This window comes from Oreochromis niloticus, linkage group LG10 (assembly GCF_001858045.2).
Source record: "Oreochromis niloticus isolate F11D_XX linkage group LG10, O_niloticus_UMD_NMBU, whole genome shotgun sequence".
Classification (NCBI taxonomy): Eukaryota; Metazoa; Chordata; class Actinopteri; order Cichliformes; family Cichlidae; genus Oreochromis; species Oreochromis niloticus.
Genome location: NC_031975.2, coordinates 2,312,132 through 2,326,031, shown reverse-complemented (window position 1 = coordinate 2,326,031; position 13,900 = coordinate 2,312,132). Strand labels below are relative to the sequence as shown.

General features: G+C 40.6%; 1 protein-coding gene across 2 annotated transcripts; it reads right to left on the bottom strand.

Moving 5' to 3' along the window:
• Positions 1-419: 419 nt before the first annotated feature.
• mogat2 (monoacylglycerol O-acyltransferase 2) lies at positions 420-13,830 on the bottom strand. 2 transcript variants are annotated; one of them, XM_003458980.5, is made up of 6 exons: positions 13,639-13,830; positions 12,560-12,738; positions 1,993-2,197; positions 1,698-1,872; positions 1,256-1,455; positions 420-895 (listed from the first exon to the last, which is right to left on the bottom strand). In XM_003458980.5, exons 1-6 carry the CDS (start codon positions 13,730-13,732, stop codon positions 741-743), a joined length of 1,008 nt encoding a protein of 335 aa, XP_003459028.1. In that variant the 5' UTR covers positions 13,733-13,830; the 3' UTR covers positions 420-740. The 2 variants fall into 2 exon arrangements, with proteins under 2 accessions (XP_003459028.1, XP_025766681.1); XM_025910896.1 differs by lacking the exon at positions 13,639-13,830 and adding an exon at positions 13,105-13,319.
• Between the last annotated feature and the right edge of the window lie 70 nt (positions 13,831-13,900).

Below are 13,900 nucleotides of genomic sequence, written 5' to 3'. Positions count from 1 at the left end.
GGAAGGGCAACAGTCTAAATCCAAGGTTCTCAGAGCGTGGCCCGTGTGCCAGCTGTGGGCCACGCTCCGTAGCATTTTGTTCACGTTTCACTCCACAGTCATGCACCAGGTGAAAAAAGAACCAAGGGAGCAACTTTTCCATTTTGACAATCATTACAGAATATATCACTTAGAATTACAGGTGTCTTGGCTGTGTGGCCTCAGTTGGCTTCTTTGATAATCATGGCTAAATAAACACAGAATCATTTGATTAAAAAAAAAACAACTTTCCCTTTTTTCAGACTACATTAGACTTCACTGTGTAAGCATGAGTCAGCCTAACTGGGAATGGGCAGTCGTTTCAAAGAGAAATTGTTCAGAGACACTAAAGCTAAAAGAGCTAGACACACTTTAAATATCCAAATGAACCGAACACATTATTAGGGTTTCATGATGAATTTTAATGCACTTGTAGAACAAAGGGAATTCTTTCATTAGATCTGAGATTTTAAAGGCAGCCTTTCCAGCTTACATGTTTGGGCTTCATTGAGACAGGACAGGAAAGGTTTAAACCCAGACCTCTGCAATGGCTTTAAGTCACACGGAGCGCCTGTTCAGCCCAGTGCGAGTGTACAAACAATCACTTTGTCTTTAGTTAAAGGAGGAGCTGTGAGCAGGTGTACAGAACTGGTGAAAAGGTAAATCTGCAGCACCAGAGCTTTACAAAGAGGCGTTCAATTCCACACAGGCCTTGTTGCACTTTAGACAAAGTTCAGGTGTGTGTCTTTGTCCACTCCATAGTTGCCTTTGTGCTCCTCAAACAGATTGCTGAGTTCATCCATGTACAGCTGGTGGAGGGCATCAAGTTCCTCGGCAGTTGGCTTTGCTTTCTTCTCCACTTTGATTGGCCGTCCAACTGCAGAGATGTGACAAAGTGCTTTATGTACTTTGTTTAGTTACAGTATGTTTGAGATATGTTTACCGAGCGTGAGGACTGCGTGCCTGCCAGTTACAAAGGACAGCCCAGTGTGTTTGTTCTCACAGCGAATCTCACTCTATATCTGATCGCCATTACTCACATGCACCGAAACTGAACTCAGTGACACCAGGTGCTTCTCACAACGCTGAAAACTTATTGGGAAGTGCAGTGATGCTTCACTATATGTTTTTACCGGAGGGAAGATATCTATTAGGCCTTTAGAGTGTTAATATACACTGCTGCCCAAGTATCCATCCAGCTGCACGTAGTGATGGTGGAGTAAAGCTGCTTACTCACCTACTGTGTTGATAGGTTTTCTGTAGGGCATAAGGCCAAAGGAGTACTGGAAAATGCCTCGTGCATGGAAGAGAGGAAGAGAGACACCCATGATCTTCTGCAGATTTTCCTGCAACCATCGAAGCCAGGTTCCCCTCGGGTTTTCCACCTGGTCATACACTTCGTTCTCCCCAAAAGAGAAGACTGGTACCAGATGAGCTCTGGGGAAAAAAATGGTTGAGCTCTATTAGTTTCTTATTTCTAACTGATCTCATAGCAGAATATGTGCTTTCCCAGGAAACTCCATGCAAGTCACTTGCATGGAGTTTCAGGAGTCTACAGTCAAGCTGCAAAAACCCCCTAAAATGAATCGATTGACACAATCTTTTTAATAAGCAAAACCATTTCAGAGAAGTAGATGGAGAGGAACTTTCCACATTGCCTCAGGGCTGGCTGATCTTACCCATACTCCATGGCCATTTTGATGAAGCCTTTCTTATGGGCCAAGAGTACATTGAAAGTGCCCGGGTGGGCATCAAGGGCCTCTGGTGCCCCTCCAACAGCTATCACAATAGCATTGCCACCTTTCTTTTTGCAGAGTGGATAAGTGGCGCTCTCTTTGTCTGAAGGAATCAGACCTGCAATGTTGCAACAGAAGAAAAAAAAAATATCTAAAGTGATCAAATACAATATGTTTCTTTTAACATACATAAAAAAGAAAGAATGGGAAATATGATTGAGATGTCAATGGCTCAAACCTCCACACATGATGTAGTCTCTGAAGAATGGAGCTCTGAACCAAAGAGGCAACATGAGCAGGTAGCTGGTGATGCCTGGAAACAGCTGTCTGAAGCCTGTAGAGTAGGTGCAGAAGTTGGTAAAAGCTCCTGCCACCAGCACACCATGGGGATGGAAGCCAAGGATGTAGTTATGCCTGGGATCTAAGTCAGCCGTCTTCACCAACTGAAAGGGGAAAAAACACTACACTTGTAGATGTATACATAGTCAAGAGTGCATGCAGACATACTCGGGATGATAATGGCCACCGGAATCATGGTAAATAGTTTAATCCTCATCAACCTAAGAGCTGTTTTGGACTTTGCGTTGCAGTTGCTGGGCTCTGGCTGCAGTCCAAACATGTGCCTCAATATCTCAGTTTCAACACAATGTCTTTGACCCTCTGAGCCTTCCCTCATCTCCCCTGCCTGAGGCTTCAGGACTCGATTGGGTCTGACTTTCACAGCCACACTGGCAGGATAAAGTACTGAATGTGAAACCTTTGAAATTGCCCGATTTTCTGCACAAAAAGCATCATAAATATACAATTATCATACAGTATATACTACAAGTAAATCGTATATTGCAAGTGTGGCTTCATACATCTGGCCATATTTGACATGAATAACAAGAAGGGGGGCCTAAACTGCAAAAAACCGCAAAAACCCAACAACAAGAAAACAACAAACTTTTATTTAGGTTGAAAGCAACACACAGGTACAGATAATCAAGACAACGAGGCGGGGGGAAGTAAGACTGAACACACAAAATAAAACAGGAAATCAGTCAGAGCTAAACAGGGAAATGCAGTGTTATGGGGTTGACACAAGGAGATACAACAGAAAACACTGAGGGAACACTATGTTTTAAAAAATATTCCAGACCCATCCAAATCATTGAATTAAGTTTTCCGATAACTTCCATGGCTACAGGTGTATAAAATCAAACACCTAGGCATGCAGATTTCTACAAACATTCGTGAAAGAATAGGTCATGTGATGGGGTGGGGCAAGGTCACGCAGCAGTTTCCCCTAGTCAGAATTTTTAACTGGTATGCTCCCTCAACTCAGATTTCCAACTCGCTGCAGGCTCTACCAGCTCCAGCTTTGCTGCCTCCCAAAGTTAACAATCCAGGATGGCAACAGTGAGCATAAAAAGTAATAAAACTGTAAAACTCTTAATCTGTCCTGCTGCCACTGTTGTGTATTTGTGACTCACTGAAAAAGCTACTGACCCAGCTCTGTCCATGACTGTGCTGCAGTGATGTTTTAAGCATGAGCGTTGCAATGACCCATGCCATTTTTTCACACATAGGCTAATGTGATGACTCACATGATCAATAGTGGATCAACGAGCCTCAGGGGACAAGCACCACTCGGTGGTAAATAACTTGGACTCACCACCGTTTTTTTTATAACCTAAGAAGCCTCTTGGATGAGCGATGAAATATCTTCCTGAAGACGTCCAGTTGTTTTCTTTTTTCAAGCTATTTTACATGTCTCTGAGTTATATTATCAGCTGTAACATTTCTTCTCTAAACTCTACATAAAGGACATTTCCTTCCTCTACAAAGTGTTAAGGCTAGGCCCAGATGCCCGTTCAACCAGAGTTCAACCAGAGACTAAAAATGACCAGAGGCTCCGGTTATATAATTCCTCCTCGTTCTGTTGAAGTTTAGCAACTGTTTCACAGCAATTTCATGACGGGTATTGCAAAAGATTTTCTGACTGTGATTTTTTTATTACATGTCTTCACGTTCAAGCTTTCAATAGACATTTTCTGCCCAGTATTGCCTCCATTGTCCAATGCATTGCACAGATTTTAAGCAATGCAGACTTCAAGTTTCCACATCACAACTGTGTCTAATGCCAACTGGATCAGGACTGTAAGTGTTCTTACCACACATCCTAACCCTCATCCTGACAGCTGCAGACCCCAGAGGTACATACATGTTTTATCATGTTGCACCGGTGGTTTATTATCTATTAATCCTCATCTTTATGCCTTTTTCAGTCTGTTTATATCTACTGATGCTGTTTTGTTTTTTAAAAAACAGAAATATTTTGGAATGCTAGAGGACTTGAGTCAAAAACACTCAGTTGTATGTAGCTTTATTAACTCCAGCCAGGAGTCCTAAAGAAAGTAAGTAAAAACACTGAAGATGTCACTGGACCTACTTTACCTGAGAGCTGAGCTGGGGCATGCCCTGGTCATGGAAAGGAGAGCTGATGCTGTTACATTACACTTTTGGCTGGTTGTCTGTTTATTCCACATATTTTATATTGGGGTCGAAATGACCCTGATTGGTGTCATCATGTAAATAAAACACAAATAACATCACTGACATTACAAGATGTTTAAAATTCAGCTTAATACAAGCAAACAACAGTTCTTTATCTTTTAAGTAGGGCCTAATGTTAAAGAGCTGCATGAATACATGCACCTCTAATTTCAGCCCAGCACTTCAGGGGAATCAGGGGACATCCTGCATGTACCAAATTTCATAACACAAAAATGAAGGAGAAATGCTGGAAACAGTGAAGAACAATTAATCACTGACTTGTCTGAGAAGTTCAGAAAATAACCAGGGCCATTTGAATAAAAAATACTGCACTTGCAGTGTTTTTCAGATATTAGGAGCACCTAGCCTTAATTTAGCTTTTAGCATTCTAGACTCCCAGCACACTGTTAAAAAGGTCAAAATACAGTTGGCACTGCCCACAGCGCTACTACTGCCAACCAGGAGGTCAGAGATTCAGGTGTGCTATGTTAATAGTTACGTGGAGAAGGCAGCCTCAAGCAGAGTTAAGGAGCAGGTTGCAGAGGTTTGGCAGGTTCACGTTTTCTAACCCTTCATGCACATAGAAGGCTTTACAGCAGGAAAACAAAAAATCTTCCTGAAACCTTCTGAAACACAAATATAAATATTCTGCTCCTAATGTTAATGTACCTGTTTTTTCTTTTTAACGCTGGCTAACATAGATGTCCCCTGAACAAAACTCTAGAATAAATATGGAAATATTTTGCATTACAAAAGTGACTTCAGAAACGTGACCTAATGATTGCAGTGGATGTCTGCTGAGTCACTGAAAGACTGTTCTCATTGCTTTTGCAATGCTTCAAATTTCCACTTCACAGCTGTGTTCAGCCAACTGGACCAGGGCTGTCTTCCAAAGTGTTTTTGGCACACATCTTAAAGTACAGAAGATTTTAGTTGAGTTTTGAGAAAGCTGCCCTTTATGTAGATTTATGTGAAAACAGCACTTAATAAAGTATAATACTAAAAGGTGAGCACAATGGGGGCCCATCGTGTTTCCAAAGGCGATAAGTGTCCAGGGTTGCTCTCTTCAAGTTTATATAAAAGTTGAAATGAACACCTTGTACTGACATGTATTTGTCACTTGGCAGGAAGGTTAAAGAGATATGCCAGTGTTTACACATGACAAAGGTCATCTTGCTATTTGCAAGGTAAAAGACTTCTGGTGTCACAGAAACACTGGATATTAGCAATATTTTAGGAAAAAACACTCTCTGATTATCAACACTAAAATCTCGAGGAAGATAAGCAGCACTGACTCAAACCTATTTCTTGGGATTCTCCTTTAATGCTTGAGATGCTCTTTTTGTAGGAATTGGTGAATATAGACGGATGCTGGGTCTATATTCACTGATCTGTGCGTGAGATTCATACTCAAGACAACACTTTTATCAGGCAATCATCTCAGAACCTGTTTCAGTCATTTGATACAGTTTTTCCAGTAATGTTTTCTCTTTATTTCTTATTTCTTATTGAATAAGAGTGCATTCACACAGATTTTAATGCTTTCTCAGATTATATTGTAATAGGTCACATGAAGGTTGTGAGTAAAGCTTATATAAGCAAGTCATGTTACTGGACCTTCATGGAGCTGATTGTTGGTGTCCGTGCTGTGGGGACCTGCTGCAGGTGGCTCCCAAAGTTAAACATTAAATCTAGTTTCAGTGATGAGGCACTAAATAAAAGAAGTGTCTATCATAGCGTCACCAGCTGTCGAGCTGTCATCGTCACGTAATCTGTGTTTCTATCATTCCTGCCAAGATAGTTTTCAAAAGAATACAACACTTTTCCCAAATTCCCAGGTGGACCTAGCTCCACACTGCATCTTCCACTGCATTAGTGGAAAGGTATTCATAGATGTACCCTGGGAAAGTTTTGTGGGAAGACAATCATGGCCGATAAAGTCTGTGGGATACACATGAGTATCACCCAAATCACTTGTGAGAAAGCCCTTTTCCATAACCACTGACAACAGTGATTCCAACTTCGGGACTTGGTAACTTGGTGGTGGTGTCAACTTTAAATGGCATTTTAAATCCAATTTCAGGCTTTTTTCTGCAGAAACCGATTATAGATCGGCTGCAACAAATATTCACAGGAGAAAAAAACTTTTTACTTCACTTTGTCTTTGTCCCGTCTTCCTCCCTTCACCCCCTCACCGATTGCAGCAGGTGGCCGTCCGTCCCTGAGCCTGGTTCTTCTGGAAGTTTCTTCCTGATAAAAGGGAGTTTCTCCTTCCCACTGTCACCAAGTGCTTGTTCGTGGGGAGCTGTCTGATTGTTGGGGTTGTCGCTCTGTTATTGTAGTGACTTTATCTTGTAATATCAAACGCCTTGATGCCAATGACAATAAAGGACTGTTCTAGTCTATTCTGTCTATTCAGTCATACACGAATGTTTTACAAAGAAACTCATTTCACATTTAACATCTTACAAACTTTGTGAAACATGACCTGCATCTGTAGGAGCAATACTGTATACTGTCGCTTAGTGTAAACACAAGAAGGGGGAAAAGGGCAAGCCTGGCTCGCCAGTACCTAAAATTGTTGTGTAAGGCTCTGAAAGGATCTAGTCGCATGAAATCTAGATCGTGTGACTGCGTGACTTACTGTGTGGTTTATCGTCATAAAGATGCAAAAATATGTTTTGTAGCCTGAAAATGACGCCATATGTGCTCTGTAATTGCCTTCAGATGCATTTGAATTTGCGTCACTATCCTTTCTGCATGCATTTTTATCCTTTTAGAAACCAAGACACTCACATCAGCTGGTGAGCTTTCAGTCTGAGCTGGTGACGGTGTATTAGAAACGGTGGGCAAAGACACGCTAATGAAACGAATTAGGAAACTTTAAATATCACATCTTCTCTCCACCCTGACACGGACTCCTTGTTTCAGGCCCAATGTGGCATACAGTCAGATGATGCTGGGCAGAATTCAGTTTGAACTAGATGGCACAAAACATTCTTCTTTTTTTTCTTAGAAATGATTTAATGTATGAAATTCAAAATATTCACACGAGGCCTCTAATGATATATACATATGTATATATATATATATACAGTATATACATATGTATATATGTATATATATATATATATATATATATATATATATATATATATATATATATATACATATTATATATATATATATTATATATATATATACATATGTATATATATATATATACAGTATATACATATGTATATATGTATATATATAAAAACACCCAGCACGCCCCTGCGGGCGGTTTATCCTTCAAGCTCGGGTCCTCTACCAGAGGCCTGGGAGCTTGAGGGTCCTGCGCAGTATCTTAGCTGTTCCCAGGACTGCGCTCTTCTGGACAGAGATCTCTGATGTTGTTCCCGGGATCTGCTGGAGCCACTCGCCTAGCTTGGGAGTCACCGCACCTAGTGCTCCGATTACCACGGGGACCACCGTTACCTTCACCCTCCACATCTTCTCGAGCTCTTCTCTGAGCTCTTGGTATTTCTCCAGCTTCTCGTGTTCCTTCTTCCTGATATTGCTGTCATTCGGAACCGCTACATCGATCACTACGGCCGTCTTCTTCTGTTTGTCTACCACCACTATGTCCGGTTGGTTAGCCACCACCATTTTGTCCGTCTGCATCTGGAAGTCCCACAGGATCTTAGCTCGGTCATTCTCTATCACCCTTGGGGGCATCTCCCATTTTGACCTTGGGACTTCCAGGTTATACTCGGCACAGATGTTCCTGTACACTATGCCGGCCACTTGGTTATGGCGTTCCATGTATGCCTTGCCTGCTAGCATCTTGCACCCTGCTGTTATGTGCTGGATTGTCTCAGGGGCATCTTTACACAGCCTGCACCTGGGGTCTTGCCTGGTGTGATAGACCCCAGCCTCTATGGATCTTGTACTCAGAGCTTGTTCTTGTGCTGCCATGATTAGTGCCTCTGTGTTGTCTTTCAGTCCAGCTTTGTCCAGCCACTGGTAGGATTTCTGTATATCAGCCACCTCCTCTATCTGCCGGTGGTACATACCGTGCAGGGGCCTGTCCTTCCATGATGGTTCCTCGCCTTCCTCCTCTTTCTTGGGTTTCTGCTGCCTGAGGTATTCACTGAGCACACTGTCAGTTGGGGCCATCTTCGTGATGTATTCGTGGATGTTTCTTGTCTCATCCTGGACTGTGGTGCTGACACTCACCAGTCCCCGGCCCCCTTCCTTCCGCTTAGCGTACAACCTCAGGGTGCTAGACTTGGGGTGAAACCCTCCATGCATGGTAAGGAGAGCTGAGCTTACATATGTATATATATATACATATATATATATATATATATATATATATATGTATATATATATACATATGTATATATGTATATATATATATTACTTTGATTAAATAGTGGCCTTAAATTGTTACAATAGTGCCTTGTGTTGGTTGTTTCTTCTTCTTCTTATTATTATTATTATTATTGATATACATACAAAGTTTTAGTGATTTTGTATCCGATATTATTTGTTGTACTTATTACTAATATTCATGTTACTGTATTTAAAATTATTTTCAGTATTGTATATTTTTTGTTAAATGTATCAAGATCATGTTTCTAATCCAAGGAGCCCCTAGTGTTACATATTTTATGGCCGACTGCGCGTTGACATAGCTGACCTATAGATAAAGGACAAGCTTTCATATTGCCCTTCTATTGGACGATAATAGCCAATGACGTGAGCAAATATATTGGTTAATTTCTATTGTGTTTTCATGAATAGCTTTGAGGGCTTCTTCACATAAAGACAGATATGACCCACTTACAGCACTACAGATAGTTTCAAAATAAAATATCTGGAATCACTTTCTGTTCAAATGTAAAGCTTTCTAGGAGGAATTCCTTCTAATAAAATTAAAAATAAAAATAAGTTGATCTTCATGATTACTTTTTAATAATCATAATTTTTAGATTTCAGTGAAACATTTATTTAAAGTAATTGACCCATAGGAAAAACCAAACAAACAAATAAACTTCAAGTCTTTATGAACACTATGAACACTTATACGGGGTTTGTGCTAAAAACAACAACAGCTTTATTGTTGTTTCATGTTGTCTTATCAGCTCGGTCCAAAGTATCAGTCACATCCAGGGCCAAGAAGTCTATCCATGTAATGAAGCAGATGTTGTTAATAGAGGTTTTGTTCTCTGTGAATTTCACAGAAAAGGTCTTCTGCATTTATTTGTCATGGTTCAAAAAATAAGCCAGGAGTCACTTCCATAGTCGTGTAGACAAAATACTACTCATCCATGTGGTGACAAGAGGGCCATGATGAAACACAAGAGGGGAGCCTGTAACGCACAATCAGGGCTTGGCAACCCAGCGTCAGTTTATTTACAGCAGTTTCTCTCATGGATCGTGGGTTTTGGACCTACGTTTTGAGTTTCATGTTATTTTCATATTATTTTTTTATTCCTGCGTTTATCAAGTTTTAAGTTCTTTTGTATTTTGGATTCTTTCCTAACAGCACATGTTTTCTGGTTGGCTTCATTACAATTATATTCTCAGGCCTTCTCGGTTTTATTTTTATTTTTTGTACCTTTGGCAGTTTAGTTTCTGCTTGTGGTTCATATTTCATTCTTTGAGTTTCAGTTCATACTCCTGTGTGCTCCTGTAGTTTGTCACGTCTCTGTGTTAACCTTATCAGATTACTTCCTGTTTTATTTTGGTAGTCTTTTGTCCCTCGTGTCTTGTATCTGTTTTTTTTTCCCCTTGTCTCCTTATCAAGTAAGTTCCACCCAGCTGTTCTCTAGTCCCCTAATTAGCCCCTTGTGTATATATAGTCCTGTCTTTATTTTGTTATGTACGACTGTTCCCCTGCTTTGTGCTCTGGCGTTGGTCCCCGGGCTTTTGGTTTTATTTTTATGCTTTCAGTTTGTTTGTCTGAAACATCTCTTCTTTCAAAACAAACAAATATTTTAAATATTTTTATTGAGATGTGGAGCTTACACACCACATCTCTGTTTTTATAAGGTTATAACCTGTGTTCTAACAGGCATCCCATGTTCATGGTAAATATGGATGGTGAGTTCACAGTTTACTGGCTGACACCTGATTGTTAAAACTTAAAGCTTATCCACTAGCACTAGTACTGTATTCATATACTGTATACTGTATCAGCCCATTAAAGCTTTGATCTTTTTTAACACATGCAGAAAGCAGAAGTGTAACAACAAGTGACTTCAGTGAGGATTATGTGCCAGACTTCCTTCTCCACTAACAATGACTTCCTGGACTGTGAGTTTGCCAGGCAACAAGGGAAAAATGCTTATATCCTGAAAAACATCAAACGTACTGTACTGGAAATATTTTAATCTGTTTTCAGCTTTTAGGCTTAGTTATGCTGACAAACCATCTCTCCACTACAGCTTTATATTTTAAAATATTGTTTTTTTTATTAAACATTTGGTTTCAAGCTCATACACTACCGGTCAAAAGTTTGAGAACACCCTAATTTTTCCAATTTTTTAATTGAAAATTGTGCAGTTTAATGTCTCATTTAACTCTAAAATGAAAGCTAAGTACAAATAAGCAATTGGAGTTAAAAAAAGAAAGAAATGATGGAATCATTTAATAGACCAAAGTGTATTCTAAACTTCTGACTCAAAGTAGCCTCCTTTGGCAGATATAACAGCTGAACACACCCGTGACATTGTTTCTACAACAGAAATCAAATATTCTTCAGAAAGTTCCCATAAATGTGAACCTTGTAGGCTGCTTTGCTTTCACTCTTCTGTCCAGCTCATCCCAAACCAGCTCGATGGGGTTTAAGTCTGGAGACTCCATGTTTTCAAGCTCACCATCTTGTTCATTTTTCCTGAGGTAGTTCTGGCACAGCTTGGATTTATGTTTGGGGTCATTATCTTGCTGTAGGATGAACCCCTGACCAACTACATGAGGGTATTGCATGGCGCTGCAGAATGCTGTGGTTGCTGTTTTGGTTCAGGGAGCCTCTCATTCTCTACAAGTCACCGACCCTGGATCCAGCAAACAGCCCCAGACCATCACACTTCCTCCTCCATGTTTGACAGTTGATGCCACACACTGTGGAACCGTCCTGTCACCTACTCGACGGCATACAAAGATCCTGCGTGATGAACCAAAGATTTCAGATTTTGATTCATCGGTCCATAATACCTTCTTCCAGTCTTCAGTAGTCCAATGGCCGTGTTTCATGGCCTGACTTAGCATTGTCCTGTCAAACCTGCAGCTCGAAGTCTTCTTTTCACAGTTGAAACTTGCTCACTACGACCACTGTTGTCCTGTGAGCCGCCCACCACGCAAGCTGTTAACTCAGTCCTCTGATTCAGTTGTGGCTTTGGGTCTGCCAGACCTCTTCCTGTCAGAGTTTGTTTCTGAGTGCCTTTTAATGGTGAAGGAAACTGTACTCCTTGACTTTCATTGCAGTTTCTCTGTAGCACAGACCTACATTTAGGGTTATGTTGGTCTGTCTCTCTTCCATTGTTAATTGCCTGTTTCTCACCATTTTTGTAGCAACACACTACTTTCAGCAGTGCAATACTGTTCAACTGATGCTCACGAGGGTTTGGTACCACAGGGTCTTCCAACACTGCTTTTATGCAGACAGAGGGGGCTGAAAGTAATCCAGAATAGTTGGAACACCTGTAGGAATTAGTAGCACCAGCTTTCGAGGCTTGATCAACCTCGATTGCTGCAGAACAGCTTTAAATTGTTAACACATGTTGTGTCCCTGAAAAAGGCCTTTTTGTAGAATTCTGAAATGGACATGATTGTTCAGTTTCGGGTAACCTTACCTTTTTTAATCTCTGGTAGTTCACCACTTACCTTTGGACCCTTTCAAACTATTCATTGGACTTGAACAACTGGAATTGCAAAAAGATTGAGGTGTTCTAAAACTTTTGACCAGTAGTGTATATACCTTTTTTAACTCATATGTTTAGCTATGAGTATCACTTATCATTGTATAACACTGTCACAGTACTTAATTACAACAGGAAACAGAGGAGTGTCCTCCATCTGTGGATCATTTGTTGCCAAGGACAAAGATAAGAAGCATTCCTCATTGCAGGCTGAAGATTAGATCAGACCAGGCAGATGTTCTGATGTCCTACTCTCTGACTTGCACATATTGATTTTCTGTCTCCTTATGGAAGCAATGTGCATGCACACAAAATATATGATGCAAAAAAACAAAAAGTCTAAAAGCTTTCTCTCACCTTGATGGGAAAGTAATCACGCATGTATTCCCAAACTTTGAGGCTGCACAGGAAGGGCGACCTGCGGCCTCCACGTGCAGGAGTGTCATAATCAAAGTACCACCAGACAGCATACAGCACGCTGATCAGCCAGTAGCGAGTGAACATCAGGTAAAAGAACAGGAAGATGCAGGTGGGTGCTGAGAAGAGAAGCACATTCACTAACACAACAGACACTAAAGGACTGGTAACTATATGAGAGTTAGCCATGTTAGCATATGCATAAATTGGACTCTGTTCAGGGGGAAGACCATCTCAGAGTCTTGAAGTCCTTTACAGATTTACAGATGTAAAGTTCAAATCTTGATTTTATAAATGTATATTTGCTATCATTCTCATTTTTATTGCTTTCCAGCAAGCTTGGAATCAATATTTTTAATCTGACTTGGTGAAAAAAAGACAAATAGTATGAAGACAGATAACCAAAGCTCGTGTTTAGCATGGATATTTTCAAAATAGTGAATGAAATACTAGTTATCACAGTAACTATGAATGACTTGTATCACCTGCTGCACCAGAGAGCTCATGAAGAGTTGCCAGGTCAACTAGTTACAGAGATGGTGAAGTGGCAGAGCCAGTGGGACAAAGGGCAAAAACAACTCCAGTATACAGGAAACGTATTCTCAAAATATCCTCTTTAATTTACTGCTAATAACATCAGTTAAAGTGGCGGCAAATATTGACAGGATTGTGTGGCTGTGTCAAAAAATAAAGAAGCTCGGAAACCTGGAATAAGGAGCACTGTTCTCCAGAACTACAAAAACAACAGGCGGATGAAATGACTTGGATGGATGCGCTGCTGTCTGGCTCCCTCTTCTGGCCAAGCAGAACTACAGCTCACTTAAAACAAAGTTCTCTCTGTTTTGCACTAATTGTTACTTTATCAAAAGCAGATAAACAAGCATGTTTATGTTTCAAAACAATAATATTAACGTGAAAATCTTCATTTATACTTTTATTTCTTTAGCAGGGTTGCTCTTGCATCCGTCCATCATTTCCAGGTTTCCCCATTTAACGCACACAGAAAAGTCAACACTCACCCAGACCAAGGAAGGTAAAGACCCACTGCAGCACCATGGCAGTCTGCAGTCTCCTGTGGAGGGGTATATCCACGGGGGCAAAATTAATTTTCATGATTTCCACAAGCGAAGAAATCCAAACCAAGGCGCTGCAGTGGAGGCAAAGAGGAAGAGCGAGTGAAGGAGGTCCAAAGTCTGCTCTTGTCACCTTTCCACCATCATTTCCTATTGACCGGCTTATCTCAAAAACTTAGCAAAGACTTTGATTTGCCAATCCATATCT

Excerpts from the sequence above, each read along its gene's own strand:
- mogat2 (XM_003458980.5), bottom strand. The coding sequence starts at position 13,732 with ATGAAAATTAATTTTGCCCCCGTGGATATACCCCTCCACAGGAGACTG. Across the intron at positions 12,739-13,638 it reads CTTTACCTTCCTTGGTCTGG|CACCCACCTGCATCTTCCTG; the intron begins GTGAGTGTTGAC and ends TTCTCTTCTCAG. Across the intron at positions 896-1,255 it reads AAAACCTATCAACACAGTAG|TTGGACGGCCAATCAAAGTG; the intron begins GTGAGTAAGCAG and ends ACATCTCTGCAG.